The 20,850-nt window shown below is 41.1% G+C and overlaps 1 protein-coding gene across 3 annotated transcripts in view; it reads right to left on the bottom strand.

Annotated features, from left to right (window-relative positions):
- DUSP16 (dual specificity phosphatase 16) overlaps positions 1-20,850 on the bottom strand; it is a 63,939-nt gene that overhangs the window by 5,087 nt on the left and 38,002 nt on the right. For all 3 annotated transcript variants that reach the window (XM_069003426.1, XM_069003424.1, XM_069003427.1), the window contains exons 5-7: positions 9,743-9,906; positions 3,276-3,435; positions 2,470-2,593 (exon numbers count right to left, since the gene is read on the bottom strand). In XM_069003426.1, coding sequence (XP_068859527.1) covers positions 2,470-2,593; positions 3,276-3,435; positions 9,743-9,906 — 448 coding nt within the window. The remainder of the gene's footprint in view (positions 1-2,469; positions 2,594-3,275; positions 3,436-9,742; positions 9,907-20,850) is intronic.

The raw sequence follows: 20,850 nt of genomic DNA, 5'->3' as shown, positions 1-20,850 counted from the left end.
CTAGTGAGTCTGCCCAGGAGAAATTCTGTAGTTTTCCCTCTTAGCATTTGATGTGAAGGTTTTTAGCAATTTGCTCCCAGGAATTAATGGTCTTTGTTCATTTTTTTCCAGTCAAAGTGAGCTGTACTTGGGTTAGTTATTTAAAGCAAGGTCCTCCTTGCCTTGTTTTCTGGTAGTGTCCCCAACACTCTGTTCTCTCCCCTTTCTCCTCATCTCCACTTTCTCCTCGCTCTCCAAAATACTGGGCAGTTCCAAATTTGAAATTAGAATTTTTAAAAATGAAAAGAGTAGGGAAAGCATGCTGGATCCCCTGACAAATTGTAAAGCTTTGCAAGCTTTTTCATCTAAAATATGCACTACTTTTTCCAATTGGAAAACATGTATTCCATGTTTCATTACTTACTTTCATTACAATGTTTCATTCTTATGTTTATTTCTGTTAAATAGTCCATTATACAAAAGATTTTCAAAGTTTATTTCTTTGACTTTCACTTCAAGTAACAGTATCACCTTTTTATTTTTGTAATAGTGTCAGACAAACATTTTATCTAATGACTTCCACTAATTCAAAGAAGAGTATTTTTCTTTTAAGCTTGGCCAACAAGAGATCCCAAACCAACGAGTGAAATGTTCTGCAGACGATTCTTACTGAGCCATGTCAAAGGAAATATAACAAAATATAGTCTAAATTGCACAGCAGTTGCTCAGCATCTACAGTGCAAAGAGAAAAACACTTAGTGGGATTAATCCTTCACACTCTGTTCATGCTTTTGGTTAAGATACAAACTAGAATTTAATGTGGAGATTTCATGGAGGAATTTAGAAGCTCCCTGAAGAAGTTCCCTGAAGTGTGTGCATTTTAGAAATGTCTAGTTCTCTACAGCTCTGCCCTCAGCCACTATGGCCTGAGACCAGGCAGGTTTTTTCACTGAGCTCAGACCCTGCACAGTCTCTGTCCACATCCACTGTAATTCATGCCTGTTATCTGTGCCTGGATAACTGAGCTTCTTAACTTTAGCTTCTTAACCAACCCTGTTTCATGTTGAAATTGCTGCACACCACCAAGCTGCCAGGAGGCTCTAGTAGGGAAATGTGGGAAGTGTCTAAGCACAGCAGGAGAGAGCTGCAGCTCAGGCACCTCTTACATGCAGTTTTTTCACTGCACACACAACGACATTCAACAGCTTAAAACAAAAGTTTCTATGGAAATCACGTGGCAATATCCAGTGTTCATCTCTCTGTCCTCATCCCTGTTTTAGGGATGGTTGTAGCAAACACACAGGTGATTCCAAAGGGGCTCCTCTCCCCCTGCTCCAGGGCAATTACTCAAGTTGGTTCTGCATAACTCCTAACAGTGATGCACCAGGAAGCCCATCAAAAAGAAAATCATCGTTTTCTGTGCAACACAACAAAGCAGTTGGTTAAATTAAATACAGAAGTCATAGTAAATGGCAACCAAGCCACCTGGAGGGTAGGAAAGTGTTCACAGTCCAAGTGGAGAAAAAATGGGATCTGTAAAGGAGGAAAAGGGTCTCCATAAATATTACCAAATGCCACAGAGACTTGATACTTCAAAATACTTTCTCGCAGGCTTTAGTTGAATTCAATAGCAACAAAGAAGCTTTCTCCATTCCTGGGCATTTCACTTGCAGGCAGTTCTTTGTGAGCACTACCAAACTGCAGGAGACAGATCCAGTCCAGCATTTGTCCTAAGTTACCCTCAGTTGTCTCTTCAACCCTGACCATTCTGCTCTCCCTGTGGCTCACAAGATGCTGTTACACGTGTGCCGTAGCTCTGTGTTTGTCTGTACACACAGCTGTGGTTCAGGAATGGTGCTCCCACCAAAACACTCCCAAACCATGCACTGCTCCTCTGCAGCAGGATGGAGAGGGGAACTGGGGGCACAAAAGGCAAAGATCATGGGTTGAGATAAGAGCAGTTTATCTATCAGAAACAGCGATGAGATAAGAAAATGAACAGTAACAGCACAACAGTGGTGACAGAGGGTACCAGAAAGAGGCGAATGATGCACACCATGTGGAAACCCCACAGTACCTGACCCTGCCCCAGAAGGGACCCTTCCCCTGCTCCCAGCAGTGACAGAAGGTGGCACAGAATAACCTCCAGGTCCTGGCCATGCCCCTCCTGGCTACTGCAAAAATTAACCCTGTCCTGGCCAGAACCAGGACAAGACACATACATTGAATAGGCACTTTACATTCCATGTACTTGCCTGCTTGGATCAAAGACCATTTTGCAGTGGGTAGTTGTTAATATTAGCTGTGTGATATCTATTCAATACCATTAATTTATTTCTGGAGGAAACATATGCTTAAAGCAGAAGTGTGGCCAGTGAACCACCAGATAAAATGTCTGCTTCTACCCTTGGTCATAGAACCTTTCATCATCCACCCTAAAAGCAGGCCAACAAGCACAAGAGTCAGTAGGAAGGGAAGATTTGTCCCTACCTGTAAGCTTCATCCAAGGACATATCCATTCTTTTCATGATGTATGCAATGGCAATTGTAGCAGAGCGAGATATCCCAGCTAAACAGTGCACCAACACATGGCCATTGGACGCTTTTGCTTTTTCTGCATGGCAACGAAATTAGCAAGTGTCAAACTCAGCAGCATCATACCAGGATGAAAAGTTTGCAAAGAAAGCAGTGTTCCTGAAAATTATTCAAAGCTTCCAAGTGAACTGCTAATTGCAAAGCTTATGGAAGCTTGAAACAAAACTTACTTATTTTCTCTAGCACTGTGTAGTAGCATTGAGTATAGAAAAAGCATGACTACACACACAGGAAACATCCTGCAGTCACAGCATACCTCATTTTAATGTGCACATAAACAGCCCTATTTAGATGGCTGGGAAAGATGATTGTTTCTAATTTTATATACAAGTAAAAAGCAAGCATTCACGATGGAACAATTTGGCCCGTTCAGATCTGGCTACTTCACGTCTCAAAGGTAAAGACAGAAGGTGTATGTCCAAATTCCTAATCCACCCTCTGCAGACATATATCAGGCATCTACCAGGCTGCCTGAAAGCTCTGAAGTGTCTTTGTTCTGTAATGCTGGAACGTGCAGTGGAAGAATCTCCCCACTTTTTGCTCCTGTGCTTATGAAGTGATGCTGACCATGTCCACAGATCCTGAGGGTATTTTCACACCACCCAGAAAGCACTCGGGGCTTCCCCAGCCAAAACAGCACAGCAGACACACAGAGCAACCCACAAACTGTTTGAGAGAGAGAATTAAAATTTTCTACTCACCTATAAAATCGACTGATTTATCCAACCAAGGCAAAATTTTCTCACAAAAGCTGTCATTCACAGGCACTCTGAGGAAATGGGATTCTGGAATAAAATCAGGCTTTGGACAAGTATTGCTGGCATTCAGGACATAGCCAATGTCGTTCTGCTGCATCAGCTCCTAGGAAAGAGAGGAAGATTAAGCCTCGAGAAGTCAAATGGTACCTTTGGCACATTATGAAGCTAAAAATCAAACTGAAATTTGTGTTGGAATTGCTCTCTAGCTGTGTAAGGGACATTCTTCTAAGAAAAAGACAACTCCTCAGCTTTCGATTCTTTTAACAACTTCCAATGAGACATCCAGTATGTCCAAATAACATATGGACTGCAAATCCCATAAAAACAAAGTTAACAAAGAACAGAAGTAATGGTAGAATACCTTCTGCTACTCTGAAGCATCACTTCCAAGAGAATGAACTTTTTGCTACTTTGGTTTAAATTCTCAGCATGCAAGCTGACAACAAACACTTCCCACATGCAGTTTGCTGACCTGAATATGTGTTTTCCAGATCACATATCTAGGACTGAAAGTGCCCCATCACAGATATTGGTGGGAAATAGGAAATGAAATGGATGCCTCCTGCAGTCACCTCTCACGTCCAGGACTTTCTTGTTTCTAAGGGAATGTGCAAAACTCTCAAAACCTCAGTGAAAGAGATGAAGACCTTGAATTAAACCATCTCTACACAGCACTGAGTGGCATTTTACAGGAGTCCTGCTCTGTGATTTACAATTTCAGCTTTCAGTCTCTAGGCCGCTTGTCTCTCAGAGAAATGTCACTGGAACAAGCAAAGACACTGTATATTTTTAAGAGTCAACTGGGATTTTAAATAAGTCAGTTTTCATGACTGAAATAAAAGAGAGGCTCCTCTTTACTGCATCTCGCCATACTTACAGTATTTAGAGTTGTGCAAAGTAGTTTGTGATGCAGTGGGCACCTTAGTGCAAAAACATGTGGAAGAAGTACTGGAAAAGTAGAGGTGGCTCTACCACAAACCATCCAGTCTCCTCCAAGGAAGCATCTTGACACAGAAAAGCAGTTCAGCATGTTAGAGTAATGCTTATCAAACTGCCATGGTTCAGAGAGGATCTGGCAGTAAGTGACACGCAGTACTAGGCTTGGGCACTACTCAAACTGAACATAAACATTGGGGGACTTTTGGCCAGATTTCTATGGAAACTCTTCTCTCAAAATAAACATTAAAAAAAAGCGCCCCCCAAAATCTGATTTTAATCCTTTTGCTTTCATAGCAGATACATAATAAAGTTTGTCAATCCATAGGAGTAGCAGCATGAATGAATTCTTACACTGCAGATTTCAACTGGCGATCTACCAGTAGGAAAATACAGTCACAAAGCCAAATGGTTGATTCTTCCCCATATTTTTTCTGTAAGCATAGAGATCTTTTGGTGAGGAGAAACAGGGATATGCTCATTTAGCAGAAGAGCCAGGACTCTATCTTGTTCAGTCAGAGCAGTCTAAATAATGTGATGTTGAGCACAGGTACCCTGCACGCGTGGCACGGTGTGTGTAGAAGGGATGAACACGCACACAGGGATATCCGTGCATAAATTAAATGCTGAGTGAGAACAAAGGGCTGCAGGGGAGAAGGGAATCTACATCAGTCACTTGCAGAGGAAGGTGCACAAAGTCCAGCCAACAGTGGTTGTAAACAGGGAATTAGCATGAATTTCTGCTAGTGAGCTGATTTTTGTTGCCTGGAGCAAAATGAGCAGTGCTCCAACCCTTCATCCAAAGTCTCTCACATCCACACATTCAGAGGCTGGAGGTGTGTGCACCTTAAACTAATGGATGTGCATTATGCCATGAACACACCCATCCGAGGGGAACAGAGGGACAGTTCCTTGCAAAGCAAATCAGCAGAAATAATATTTGCAGCAATGGTCAAAATAAAAAAAAAAAGAAAGAAAGGAAAAGGGTTGTATGTGTCAAGGTAAGTTCTCAGCCTTAGTGCTTCTTGCCCTGCTAATTTCCTGGGTCACACTCCCAGTATAGCTCAGCTTTTCTCAACAAATTCCAGTATGTCCCTGTTTACCCCTCTCCCTTCCTTCACGTCCTCCAGCTGAAGCACCAAGCTCCTCCAGCCCTGCATGCCTTCCACAGCTGCTGCTCTCGCACCTTCCTTGCCTTGATTTCACTCTCACACACTGACATGCTTAAAAGCAGGAGTGCTGTAAGGAAATACAGGAATATTGGAAATTATCCAGAGGGGAGAGGTACTGGGAATGGGATTCCTGGCACAGGGGACTAACTGGGCTCCTGGTATCTTACATGTGCCAGGGAGACCCCTGATCCCCAACATCCCCACCTCGCTGTCCTGGACTGCACAGCTTTTCCCTTCCAGGATCCAGAAGTTCTCCAGCAGCTCCTGGGAAACAATTACTGGCTTTAGGTCACTGAGCTGAAATACTGACCCCAAACCAGCTCACTCCTTGTTGTCTCTGCTTGAAGGTGAGTGAGGAGCAACTGGAATATCTGAGACAAGAGCACACACAGGGTCCTGAATTCCCAGGTAGAAAGAGGGAGGTGGTGGAGGTCTCACTGACAAATGGACTGCCATGGTCAGGTTTGTTAAGAGCATAGCTAAGGGGGGTGATGAATTTGGGAGAATAGAAAATCTTATTACTTCTTTTAAAACGTAAACACTGATGGGCTGCACAGTCCAACCATCACCACTGCACAGTTATGCCAGGTTTTTGATGTGGGATTGATTATTCAAATGGAACAAGAAGGCTGCAGACGCCAAGTCTGAAATCTACAAGCCAAAAAAACCACCCCAAAATATTAGTGCTGGTCTTTCAGACTGAGGCTAAAGAAAGAAGTTCTGCTTCCTTCTGTTCTGAAGAATCAATCATTCCCACTGTGACATGCTCCAGTGTAATAACCATAACAGTGCCTTCATTGTGAGGCACCCAAGAGGAAGAAGTGAATTACGATGGGAGGAAGATCCAGAAATCCTAATACTAACAATTCTGTGAAAAGAAGGTAAATGCTCTTTTGTAAGCTTATTTACACTTTATGACTTGTTTAATCTGAAAATTAATAGCACCCTAAAATGTTATTTTGTTCCAGGAAATAAAATCCAGGTCTGGAAGAAAAGAAAGAAAATAGTTATGCAAGTGGGAAGGCAGAAAGTTTTACATTTGAAATGCTGGTACAAACCATGAGGTGTAAGTAGGAGGCTCGTTCAGGCCCATAAACACATTACAGATTGCTTTCTGTCACACTAATTTCAGAAAGGACATTGTGACTCCTGTGTAGGTTAGAGTGCAGCTTTCCTCTCACAAAGAGCAACAAAGATCTTCTGTAAAAGTAAATACTGTCTTGCAATGTCACCAACCTATCACAGGAAAATAACCACAGTGTACCACACTGAGACCCAAAACAAGCAGACTTTTCTCTTAGAACTCTTAGGAGGTTTTTAGCATTTCAACACTGCAAAAAAGATGAATGTTTTCCAAATTAAGCAGGTAGAAAGAAATCTGCAAAAAATATTACAATTCTCCTAAGACTTTCCTGAATGAATCATTAATTTTGCTGAAGGACACAAACCAAGCATTTGTGGCTGCATATCTTTCCTAAATAAAGCATTATCAGCAGAGGTATTAATGGTAAATAGCATTAGTATTCTGAAAAGGTCATGAATACAGATTGTTCTGCAACAACAGAAGCATTTCCCCTACTCAGGCACTCAGAGATAAGCTTATAAAGATTCTGAAAAGATAAGCTCATCTTGATAAAACCTGATGAAAATTCACATCTTTAATTCATCAGGTTGAACAGTAGCGCTGCTTAGGAGTTTCTTGCAGATATCTTTGAGATGATTTAATTTCAGAGAAATTGGTATGTCTAGTGAATGGAAGGCATCAGGAGAGCTCACAGCTTTTGAAGGCAAAAAGATCAGTGCATCTTAATAGTTGGGGGAATCTTACTAGAATTTTTTAGCTCTTTTTTTTTTTTTTTTAAAAACCTGGATTTGAATAGAAAACAGCTAGTTTAATCTTAGCAGAAAGCTGACTTCTTGTCCCAGGTAGCCCCAGCAGGGCCATTAAACCAGAGCATGCAAAGGTAACCACTTACCAGCTCCTGGACTATCCTAACAGAGACAGCACTTTGCTACTTGTCCCTTTTTTTTGTTTCTGGCCCTCTGCTTTCAAATGTTCTTTACTTCACAGATTTCTTGCGATGTGTTTCTGGGCAATCGGTGTGATAAGTCATCCTCCTTGCTCTCCCCAATGCCCCTGAGCAGGATCCAGGCTTCCCAGCAACCAAGGATGTTGCAGGAAGAGCAGCAGAGATCCATTATTCGTGTTTCTGATGTGCCAGTGTGTGGCTACCACTAACTTTTAGTTAAATCCAGAAACTGATTAAACTCAGGAAACTGGAACTTGCTGGTATTGGTGAAAATATCAAGTGCATTCTAAGAGGTAGAAGTTGTAATTTGCTTCCACAGCTGCTTAGTATTTTCCAGTATTAAAGATGGAAGCCATTTACCATTTTCCAGATGCAAACATGGAAACTGAAGATGTAGGTAAGAGGTAGATAAGTCACTGGCACTCAGGTCTAGTTTGTGCAGCCAACAAGTGATATGCCCAAGTAAGAGGAAAAGGTACAAAAAATTAGTAGATCTGAAATCAAAAGACTTGTATTTGTCCTAAAAATGGATAAGAAATCTAAGAGGTGACCAATGGAAGAACTTCCGAAAGACTGTCAGGTGACACCAGGTGGTAAGAACACCTGAACAGGTGGTGTGCTTCTCCATACAGCATGGGAAACACAGGAACCCTCAATTTTCAGTCCCAAGATCACGTGAAGAAGTACAAATCTGACCAACTCCTGGGGCTCTTGCACTAATTCTACAGTATCTGCAGCTGCAAACTGAAGTGACACCAACACTGCAGACACACTGAAACCAAACAGCATAAAAACATCTAATACCTTATCAACTGAAAGAATTATTATTTTTTTAATTACTTTGTTCTTGCTGTCTTTCGTCTGGGGACCATAAATGACTTTTGTGGTAGGGATAGTAATAAGCTGCTTTGCATCCATCATAAGTGAATCCCATTTGAATGGCTCACTTGCTACCTTGGCAGTAAAGACGAGGAAGATTTTAAAGGACAAAGTAGATGCAATGACTGCTGACTATCTTCCATTTCTGTGCTCTTTGCTAAAGCACAATTACCTTCCACATGATTGCTCATGTGTCAAAAATCCCCTTAAAATAATTGTGAAAAATCTAAAAATAGCCCATTAATGGCCAGACTGGGATGGAGTAAAAGTAGAAGAAAGCAGTGAAAATTAAAATGGTCAAAGTACATACATTTTATCCATTTACAGGACTCCTTATTATAGCTCCTGGCTTAAGCTTTGTACATGGATAAAAAACCATACACATAAGCCTTGCACATAATTAGGGCAATATTCTAGGGTGAAGCACTCCTTCCCTCTCCCCCATCCATGTATTTAATGCCATCTTATGAAGGCTGTTAGGGATTCAACTAATGAACAGGACTGTCAGAGAACAAGGGAGGCAAGAGGGCACACACAGCAAAAGGAATAAAAATTCCCTTTGAAGGGACCCAAGATGCAGGTTGGAAGCAGTGTGAGCTGGCTCCTTGTGGGGGAAAACATCTGTGGATATACATAGGAATAGAGACCTATGGCAATTTGAGACAAGCTCTCTTAGACATCTAATAGTCCAGCATCCTACAAGTGCTATAATTTGATAATTTTGCTGACTATTTTAAGTATATAAAATTTTTTTTGGCTGTTCTTTAGGAACAGAAATTACTAAATGCCCATGTACTTAGAAAGAATAAAAGTTTCTTAATGCAGTGCTACTATAAAAGCTCATTTTAAAGAACCCCAGTGATTGTCCAGGTCTGAACATTTCAGTAGGTGCACGAAGATTTGTTAGCAGTAATCCCTTATTGTACAATTCATGGTGTTTAAGTGCTATTTTTTCCTAGCACTTGAAAGAAATACTAAAATCAGACAATCTTCCTTTGTCCTACTGTAACCATGAATATAATTGTGTAAACCTCCAAGATCTGCCAAAACAAACCAGTCAGAGCTGTGACAGGAAAGCACTTGACCTGCTCTCATGGCAGATGGGACAGTTTGCTGTTGGTTGATCGGTTCCTGAGGAATGCACCATATCATCTGCCCCAAGATGAAGGAGAAAGAAGCCCAAGTTTTGTATTTAATGATCCAAAGATTAATTATGTGCTGTGTGGATCACTGGTTCTCCCACAGCTTTCCATGGCTTGTGCAGGCAGCTTTTACCTGCATCCACTTCTGCCATTTCACAGCTGTAACAATGCACCATGATGGAAGCTTGGAGGAAGATCCCTGGAAATCAGATACTCATTCCAGTGACCCACATGGCACCCAAAATGCTCACCTTGTTGAGGACATCTCGCTGACATCCAAGGTAGAGATGAGGCAGGATTCTAGTTGGGCCAGTGTTGGAAACAGGTAGGCAGGGTTGAGAAATGCAAGTAGGGATGAGTGTGGATTTTCCTTCACAGAGACCAGGGAAAGAGCTGGAGAACTCAGCAAATCCACCTGTGAGAGGAAGAGAGGTATTTAATTTACAAATGTGGTGCTGCCTGTGCCAGTTGTGGGAGAGCAGCACTTAGCATGGGGGAGGCACTGAGGGGCAGCAGGAAGGCCTTAGCAGAGAAGCTGTACGTGTGCCTCTTCCTGAGGTCAGCTTTGTAACTCTCCAGACAAAATGGGAAAAACAGTAATCCTTGATTTTTCACTCCCTAGAATATGAGAAGAAATACAAACCTGTCTGTGTAACCATCCATCAGCAGCCAAGGCCTGGCTACATATTCCCACTCTGCCTGGAACATTTATTTTTCTCCCTCCACTTCTCAGAAGTTTTTGATGCTTCTTCCCACTTTTAATATGTGGAAATGATTCTTCAGAAAAACAGGCACAGCACTCACCCCGCCAAGAGCAAGCACACCTTGTAGTCTCCACCCCAGCAAGATGCTTTCTAGACACTTCCTTCTCCTGTATCAGGTTTATACTGAGAGCTCATTAAGAAAAAGTCATGTTTACTCAATTTTGTAAAAGCATTAACATGTGTTTAGTAATGCTTGTTTTTAAAATCCTACATTACTAATTAAAATCCTACAGTACTCACTAAAATCCTACAGTACTATTTTGAACGCTGCTCCACAATTAATGTATTTCATCCAGGACACTGGAAGAAGTTTCATCTTTCAAAACCACACCAAGCCAAGGCTTCTCCATCTCGAGGGGGGGAGGTGAAGCAGAGGGAAGACTTGCAAAGCACAGTGAAAATCCCCAGCTCTTTCCTCCCAGATGAGCAGAGTTTCAACAGAAGGAAGAGTAATTATAACCTGTTCAGAATGAAGCACCTTTTTATCATCAAGGAATTGAAGCAGTGATGTGCTGAATCTGCCAAATGCTATGTTCACTATGATTACAGTTTGAAGATGTGAATTAAAATTACTCAGGAATAAGCTAATGTACTGTTTTGCCAGGGCTTGCATTACCATTGCCTGAATTATGCCTATTCTTCAGATTTTAAAATCTGTATCATTAGTAAATGTAGAAACACCAAGGCATAATGTGTAACAACCCATTTTATCTAATAAAAAAAGCCAGCAAGCAGATTCTAGAGCAAACATTTTATGAACAGCAATTCCTGCTCAGTCTCCTAAATAAATAAATAAATAAATAACTTGTCTATTTTGTTAGACAAGCTAAGGCACTGCCCACCAGGAGCACAGGTCCTGCTTGCTCTGTCAAATGAGAGGAAGAGTTTGCAAAACAATTCTTTCCCATACTTGCTAAATTTTCTTCTGTATGGCCTAATGTTTTCCTTCCTGTTATAGGAAGCATTCCTTGAACTTATAGGTAGCATATACATCTGAGATTGAATTTAAGCAGTTAGTTGAGAGGGTGGTGAAGAAGAGGAAATCAAATATTGGCCTTGGTTTCATCTGCTTATTCTTTATTTATTGGGAGTATTGTTGGCTACTTTCTGGATCCTCTCAACATGGGTGGAAATAGAGAAGTCCTTACAAAGAAGCTGCACAAGCAAGGATTTTACATCTGTGCTTTCTTTGCAAAGACTACATGGGAAAAGTTCTGCAAAAAAGGTTTCTTCCCAACAACCTATGAATTGGTCTCATTTCTGTGTGAAACCTGTGGCAAGAAATTAGGCAAGAAGCTAATGTGCCAAACACTTGAGATTTTGGGAGATGGAACCCATGCTCTGTCATCATAAATATAAGAAGCAATCTTTTATTTTATTTTTATGCCAGGACTCCATCAAGACTAACTGAAATGATTCAAGATTAGATGCTTCAACACTTCCTCTAGGGCATTCATCCTTTCAAAGTCACGTTTCTTCTTTTCTGCTCGTAGCAGCTTTCCTAGTAGCATGTTGGTTCAGTACCTTTACAACATGAATTACACTCACAAAACCATCAAATCTCTAGAGTCTAACATTATATTGCCTGCCTTTACATGTGCACCAAGTGAACCCTCCTTTCCTTTGAGTGTATCTTAACCTGGTGTTAGTGTCTGTACTGAACTGATTTGAGAAAGCACAAAACCACTGATTTGTTTCAAGTATTGAGCTGTCTTCCCTGCCATCCTCTGTGACCAGGTTTTCAAAAGGTTAGTAGCTTTTCAGTGAATCTGGCTTTGATTTATGGCACTTCCCAATATGAAAAACCCATTCTAGGTCAGTTTGTTGGAAAAATTGCTTTAAAAACCCACAAGCAAGCAAACCCCATACCAACAAAACACACTCACATATGCATTCTGCTTAAGTACCAATTTCTTTAACTGTCAGGGGTCTGGAACAACAGCATCCACATGTATGATGACTGAGCTGTCATGGCAATATGAGACTCATTTCTGTTCAAAAGAACTGTACTCATCACTATTTACTTGCACTACCTTACAAAATATACCTATTTTTAAAATATATAGGGAAATGTAATTTTAAAAGCTCTCAGCATCTAAAGATGTGTAGAGAAAAGGGATTTATTTCAAATGTCTCTGTTTTCTAACACAGATGATGGCTCCCCAGAGTCCCCAAAGCTGAACTCTATGACCAGTCTACATGAGGAGCCTCTTAGGAGAAAAGTGTTTTAAGCACTCAGATCACCTGTACACTTCTGTTGTAAATGAGCAGTTTTCAAAAAATAAACTTTAAACACTTGGAGAATTAATTTAGTCTACAGGTAAGAATGCAGAACAGAAAATTGAGCCTGAAAAGAAAAATGGGACAGGTTTTGTTTCAAATTCTATAATTTGGAGATGACCTTTGCAATAAGGCAATTTTTTTTCTTTAAATCTCGTTACCGACCTCAGTTGGAACAGGGCCATTGGCAGCACTGTGCAGTTTGTTTTAATTAGAGAAAATACACTTTTCTTCTGGAGTTAGTTTCTAAATAACACCCTTTCTCCCACCACTACTCCAGCTCATGTGAATTATAAATCAATTGCAAGAGCATGTTGAAACTGTGGGGGGTTGGGGGGTGGTGGAGGGAAAGAAAAAATCTACAGATCATTAACAGAGCTACTGGGTTAATAGTTTCACTGAATTCTTTGATAAATGTCACTGGGCCTTGGAAATAGATGACTGACAAATAACTCTAAAATATTCTCTCCTCAATAGCTCTGAACCACAGAGGTTTTCTGTATGCTTGGTGGTAAGCTGAGCTAAAACAGCTCTCTTGACATTCAGCAGGATGTCTCTACAAAACCATGTCAAAGTGCCAAAAGCTGTCAGTGGTTTTGCAGCCCTTGTGTGTGGCAGACAACCCAACACCTCCCAGTCCTTACAGCAAAGTGTTTTTTGCTTACAAGCCTCCACATCCATTAGCAGAGATCTGGCAAGATCCAGTAAAGTACTTGATTGCCCTGTTGCTATGGTTCTGCAAAGTGGTGACTACAGACTTCTCTTTGATCAAGGCTTCCCTAACTACAGCTGGGACCATAAAGGTAGGATCTCTAAGGGAATCTTGGTATCAGAAGTGTCAGCTCCCTTCTCAGCCAACTCAGGAAACAAAACAGGGCCAAACTCAGAAGGGATGAAAAAAGTTCCAGCAAAATTCTGCAGTAAAAGTTATTCCTCCTTACAGATTCACTGCATAAGTCCTTATATAAATAGAACTCCCAATTAACTTTGCTAGAAACAGGAAGAGGCAGGGGAAGAATATGCGATCAGGTGGCAACAAATGATAGAGAAATACTGTTGATTCAGGAAGAGCTTCCTTTCACTGAGGGAATGGAATCCATCCAGATCCTTATGATTACTTAGTTTAACTACCACTAAACAAAAATCATAAATTAATCCAGAGGAATGACTCCTGAGAAGCACAAGCACTTACAGCAGCTCATTTCTCTGTGTTCTGTGGAAACAGAGCAGGAGCATTCTAGTGCTGCCAGCTGCCCCGCTGCAATCAGGGACAGGGCGCTGCAAACCACTCTGCAGGTTTGCAAATGAAAGATGAGCTAAGCCTAAAGGTCTTGATTTGAACACTTAGTACAAAGTACTGTGAAGTGCAGGTCATACTTGATTGTTTTTATCCAATATTTAATAAAACCTTTCCAGTTAAATGACACCATAACAGGATAGGTGAATGTTTCTTATGTTCATTCCATGTTACACTGGTTTCTCTTCTTCCCCCTAGTCTTTGTATTTCCTTCAATGGGATGTCAAACCATTCAGAGATGAGACAAGTTTGCAGGGAACATACTAATTACTGATTTGGCCCAGGGAAGAGCAAAAAAGGTTAAATAGAAACACCAATTACTAAAAAATAGGTTTTCAAAATGTGAGCATCACTCTTCATTAACATCACACAACACAGATGCTCCCTCATACATCCATCCTGTGTCTCAACTTACACATATTTCTAACATGTAGGAAAAAAAAATCAACCAGGAAGCAATCCTAATATATCTTTAGAGTTGCTCCTAACATAACTGTTGAAACAGCCAATTCTGTAATTCCTTTTCATCCTCAAATGCCTGCAGAGGTGTGCACCAGAATTTTTATCCTTAATCATCTAGAGAGAGCTGCTCTTGCTAATCAGGCACGTGCATACTGACAAAGCACATAACAAACAGAGATCTGACTGTGCTGCACAGATAAGGTGGGTTAAGTTTGAGTGTGAAACTGAGGAGCAACAGCTGAGGTGCAACTCTGAGTTTCCTCACAGCTCTGCAGGGGAAGGGAAAGATGAAAATAAGGAACCTTATCGTTAGGTGTGACTTGTTTTTTCTGTACAACTGTCCAGGTATGGAGACAACTCCTACAAAAGTGAGAGCTCCATGCATACAGAAATCCTAACAGTTGGAAACAAGCTTAAAGACAATGCATTTGTGCCGTGAGGATTTGGTACTATTTCTTTGTAAATGCAGCCATGAAACCTAACTTGGAATGAACGAAAGGTGAGAAAATAGGTGTCCACATCACTTCACATGTTTGCAGTGAGCCTGGTCAGCTACAGCTCGATGGAGAACCCCAGCAATTGCTTCTGAGCCCCAGAGCCTGGCAGCGTGGCCAAGGCAGAGGAGAGAGGAGATCCAGCTGGAGGCGGTGACCAGGATGAAAGTCTCTGGCACCTTCTCCAACTAATGGAGACCAATTCCAAAGACCAGAGGAGCAACTTTCCACTTTCAGACTACATAAACATAGTTTTCATCCAAGTAATTGAGGGGCTGCAGAACCAAAGAATCCCACCTGCCACCAGTGCCCATCTCACAGTAGATCCTCGGGAGCTATTCCAGCCTGAGCTCCCTGAGCTGCTTGGTCACACCAGCAAATCCACTCCCAGCTCAGCTTTTCAGGGAGAGACACTAATTTGAGGCTCTGCACTGTACCAATGCTCATTTCATACAGCTCACAAGAACTTCCATTATTTTTTTCATTTAATTACTCCTTTTGTGAAGCCTTATTGAAGCTGACCAACAAGCTTTTGAAACAGCTTTTGTGGGTGACAGCAGAGACACAGACAACATGGCAACTCCTAAGAGCTTGGCTTCCCTTAAACTCCAGGCTAAGAAAAGCCTAGGAAGTGTTTAATACAACATCCCTGCAGCTCCAGCTGGCCCTGCAGTGCCATGTGCCTCACCCAGGAGGCACAGAAAGATCCCATCTGGTGCTCCTGATGGAGATGTGAGAGACACTGGATGTGTCCTTTTTTCACATGGAGTCTGCTGGAAAAGACCACAGACAAGGCACGCTGGTAACAGAGCAAACTTTGGCACTTTTCTTAAGTGCCATTGAAATCTGATACTGCTCCTTTCCCCCTGCTTTGGATTCTGACTGTTCTGAAAAAGCCAAAGGGAGAAATTGGTTTTCTTCAATGAATTCTTGAAAACAGACTAGAAGCTACTTCCTTCCTTTTCCCACAAGGCCTAATTGTCTGCCAGCACATCAGTGTTAATTCAGCATCAAACACCATTATTTTAAAGCAGGGAGTGGAAAAGGTCTGAGACCCAAGTGATGAGTCAGAAAACCAAAGACTACATGCATGTACTAAGACAGCATTGCAAGAGGGAGACTTTGAAGCTTGTGGATTTAAGAGACAATTCCACCTTTATTAAACCCAGAATTTGCTTCTTCATTAAGGGCACTAATTATTCATCATTTTATATAACCCCAGACTAATAAATATTATATTGCTATCCCTTTTTAAAAAGGAATATTACTATCCTCCTTTTTTTTTCCTTTTTCATTTAATTTTCCCTTTTAAAGGAAATAAGGAATAAAAAATGCAGGAAAATTTGCAGCTACCTCTAAAACATAATATTTAGGCCCTATGATTCTAAGTAAGCCTCACCAAACTCCTGTATTCACACCAAAGGTATGCAGTGGAGTAACTCATGTTTAGCTTTTGGGGTTTTTATTCCTCTCCTAAATAGCGATTTAGGAGAGGAATAAAATAAATAAAACAATAGAGTTTGTTACTGTAAATACTGATTAGTGCCAGGCCAGTAAGGTAACATTACCTAAAACTAGGCTAAAAAAAATAAATCAAACAGCACTATAGCAAAGACAAAATATACAAACCCTGAAGTTTTACGTTTGCTTTGCCTCAGAGGCTCTTCGTGCTCCTTCCCAGTCACATTCCTGTCCAACATTAATGTGTTTAGCTAAAGGCTGCAGTATAGATTTTTCTCCCTTGCTGTAAGGAAGGAAAGCTGTAAACTTTCTGACTCACAAGTTTTACGAATCTGCAATGTTTCCACTCTGTTTAAACGAGCTGCAGACCTCCACAGGCCATTACAATTCCCGCATTCCAGCTCTGCTCCGCAGGGACCTGTGCCATTTTCCATTACATAAGCTCAGGCTGGAGAGCCCCGTCGGGAGGGCTCCCATCCCATTCCTGTCACCCCCTCCTCAGCCACAGGGAGTCCTTCCACAGGATCCAAGGTTTCACAGTTTGGGAAAGCCAGGGGTGTTTTTATTCCAGTGGCGTTCAGAAAGTGGCCCCATTATTCCAGGTGTTTTACAAGCACAGTAGCAGGGGAAGTTCTTTGCCCTGGAGGGTTTCTGCCTTTGGTAAGACAAGGTTAATAGGCAGGTTAAGCAAACAAGGAAGGGGAGATGTGTGAGAATGGGGTCAAGCTTCCCATCCCACCCAAGTGCCATATTCCAAGTCGCACAACAAGTACAAAGAGTGGAATGGACACCCACACTCACCTTTTCTGCCTTTAAGGAAAGAAAAAAAAACCAAAAAACCTTCACCATAATTTCAGTCAATTAAGTTTCACAAGCATCCAGAGGTATCCAAAACAAAAGCAAACTTAACAAGTTATTCTTGGGTTTGAGAAATGTTATGCGAGCTCTACTCCAGTCAAACCTTGCTCTGTCTCAGAAGACAGCAAGTGGATACACATATGAAAGTAATAAACCCTACTCCCATTCTTCCAAGTGCTTAAAACAATTATGGCACTAAATGAACACTAAAAATTGCATTTTAAGTACAGAGGGTGGGAGGATATTCACAGAGGCCTGGCTGTAGCCAAGGGTACTAGCTTTTCTAAGCTCTCTTAAAAATTGATGGAGAGGGAGACTTTTCAAGAGGGTGATTCAGAGCTAAGCTCCTCTCTCTCTCTCATGTCCTCCCCACCAACACTGGCTGTACTCCATGGGTTATGGGACCACTTGGGGAATACTGCATTCCCTCAGCAAGATTTTTACCTCTCTCAATAGAGGCTTCCTTCTAATGGAATCAACCAGTTGGAATATCAGGAAAGCTGGCATCACTGTGCAACAATCTCTCCTCCTATAAACACTGGCAGGATATTTAACAGCTCATTCTCACTATACTGCTTTCAATTCACAGATAACCTGATTATTTTAATTGATGACCACCATTTTAAGGTGTGCTGGGGTACTCTGCAAAGACTTCTATATAAGAAACACTCAGAACTTCAGTCAGCCACAACTGAAAGTTATGAAGCTCCAAATCCAAATGTGAAAAGGTGTCAGGATGTTTCCCAGGACTTTATCAAACCTCGTGCCTTTTTTCAGTCCACACTGAACCCCATGGCACCCCCTTACTTGACATATGGGACTGCAGAAACTAGGAATAAAGCCCTGTCTCACAGCCCTGGTCCCTTCAGCACATGGAAATGATCAGCTCTACCTACAAGAGAATATTCTTCAGATTTCCTGCTCCCCTGCCACAAGGAATGTTTCTTCTGCAGATAAAGCAGGGAGAAAGCACTGGGCTTTTCTTATCCAGATTTTCTTTAGGCAAGTAAGACAACACAATGGTGAATGTACCCTACAGATACTTCAGTATTTTTATACTAAAGGTTTCTTTAAATGGGCTTCCAATTTCAAATATTTCTAAAACGAATGGCAGGATAAAGAAGACTGAAGCAAAGTTCCTTACTTGCTTCCTTCTCCTTGGATCCTCCATGCAAGTCTTCTGTTTGGTAAGACACTTTGTTAGGCAAGGGACAGGTCAGGGAGAAACAAGGAATTGGGAAGTTTCATTAGAAACATACCTTTTGCCACACTCCCTGGGTAATCACTCACTGCTTTGTTTCCAGGACCTTTGTCCAATCTCACCAAACTCATTCTGTTTGCTGTTTCTTTACATAGTCATTCTGCCTAGGATGTCATTCACTGTCCACTGCATTTGACCCCGACATTTGTCACTGAATAGAAAAGCAATAATTTATTTATTTCTCCTTACTACTCCTTTGTGCTCTGCAGGAGTTTACCAGAGAGCTCTTGTGAAGGGAGAATCCACTACATCACATTACTACTGATATTTTTCATAGGCAGAAGGGTAGCAAGAGATTAGAAGGCAATTCCCCACCAACCACTGTTTTGAGTATGCCTCATATAGTGTTTCAGTGTTAAGCTATCACAATTTTTAATGACAGTTTGTATATACAGAAAAGTTTTGTTTTGCTTTTTTTCTGTTTTTTTCAGAAAGCCTTCTTTTTAGATTGAGTGTTTTGTACAAAAAATAGTTAAAAATCAACACAAGGTAAAAAGCTGTGCTTCACCTTCTTCACAGGAAACATTTGAAACAAACCCATCATGAAGACATCTGTGCTTGCAAGAGTAGAACTAAGCCAGATTAAAAGCAGGAAAGAACAAGTATTTAAGAAAAGTAGAATATGAATGCTCCCATTCACATAGTGGAATAGAATTTAATCAAGACTCTTGATGTTTACTGCCTTAATAATGATCATTCAAGCAAAAATCACTGGTCTCTCCTGTCTCTGCAGAGCAAGCAGGAAAATCATCACACTATTAACTAGGAAAAGGACTCCATGCAAGTAAATCCAATTCTCAACATATGAGTAGGAATCAAGTGACATCCCTGTGTTTAAATCTTGCTTAACTCAGAGGAGTAGATGCCATGATGGGAATAGAATTAAGTCCTTGGTGTCCACATTTCAGTATTTTGTGTACTGTTAAAAATTAAGAACCAAATGGAATATTTAAATTCCTGAAAACATTCCTCACCAGATTATAAATATTTTTATGGTTATATCAAGATCTTAAACTAATTGGTAGGGGCTCCTTTGAGGTCTTTACAATAGTTACTTCAATGAAAAACAACCTCCAGGGCAGAGCATATATTTATGCACAACCTAAATAAAAAAACACCTCACCCAGTGCTCACTCATGGGGGGTTTCAAGAAGGAGAGAGGCAGGAATTTCAGATATTCATTAATTGCTCCTTATTCTGTCCCAACAAAAAATATTTTCCTACCCCAAAATGTTTATTTAAGGCCACTATTTTAAATAAACCAGATTTAGTGGCATAGGGAAAACTCAAGTCCAAAGGTTTTTGTTTTTACACAGTGCACTGACCCCTGCCCTCATTATGGGCCATAAACATTTATGAGAGTTCGTCATCAGCTTGCTGAGACAACATATTTTATCTAGTTTCCTACAGCCACATATCAATAAACTCCAAGGAGCTTTCTGTAAGACTGAATCTACCCAATTCTCCTTCATTCCATATCCCAAAAGGTTTCTTGTGTGGGCATTGAGTGGCTGGATTTTTAACAGATGTAAAAAATAAGCACATGAAATAAGTGCTTGAGTGTAACAGATCAGTAGTGAATAATTTCCCTGTATTTCCCTTTTGCTCTTATTCTCCTCTACCACTGGTTTTAAAGCCATCAGTTGTTTCTGCATTCATAAATATCCCCATCCTAGCTACGTAAAAAAATGTAAGAGGAAATTCTCAAACCTGATCTTTGCTAAGAGAAATCCATTTGACACGCTAAAATAAAAGTCCTGCTTTTTATAAGGAGGCTTTTGACCCATTAGATTCCCAAACTGACCCTTACCAGCTGTGTGTGGCTAAGCTCACCTCAGCTCATGTGCACTACTATCTTGCTTGTGCTTTAGGTAACATTTTCGTCTTGAACAGACAACTACCACATGCTGGAAATGAAAACAAAACAAACCCATTTCTCACAGTATCATTATATACATGTAACTGGTGATTGCCCAGATGATGCACTGGGGAGCTGGGAACACTCCCTTCCTGGTCCTGTCCATTCCTACGAGAGCCACAGGCAAGTCTGAGAGTGGAGACTCTCCGAGCACTTCTTTCAGAGAGTCCAGCAGATGAGACAGAGGATCAAAGCCATGTCTCACACAAGTGAGGAACAGCATAAGGAAGGGAAGCTCATGATACTTTCCTGTGCTTGGCCCCTCCCCAACACCTCCCTGCCATGACATCTAATTCTCAGTTGGAAGAGAGTTGTTTCTGTTTCCATCATGGAAATTGAGTTCTGGATAGTCTGATTCCTGCCTGGAGCTGTAATCTGCTCGAGGTTATTAAAAAACCCCTCAGGACAGCTGAGCAGAGTTGGGAATTTGAACAATAAAAGGATTTCTGAGGAGATATGAACTGCTTTTAGACTGGCTTATTTTTCAAATAACAATTTTCAGTTTTTAAGAAAGTATTAACCACTTATTTCAGCACTCTTGCATTAAGCATTTACTGTGCCTAG

The sequence above is a fragment of the Aphelocoma coerulescens genome, chromosome 1A, assembly GCF_041296385.1.
Source record: "Aphelocoma coerulescens isolate FSJ_1873_10779 chromosome 1A, UR_Acoe_1.0, whole genome shotgun sequence".
Taxonomy (NCBI): domain Eukaryota; kingdom Metazoa; phylum Chordata; class Aves; order Passeriformes; family Corvidae; genus Aphelocoma; species Aphelocoma coerulescens.
The sequence above is the reverse complement of the archived record's forward strand: the minus strand, read 5'-3'. Positions and strand labels throughout refer to the sequence as shown.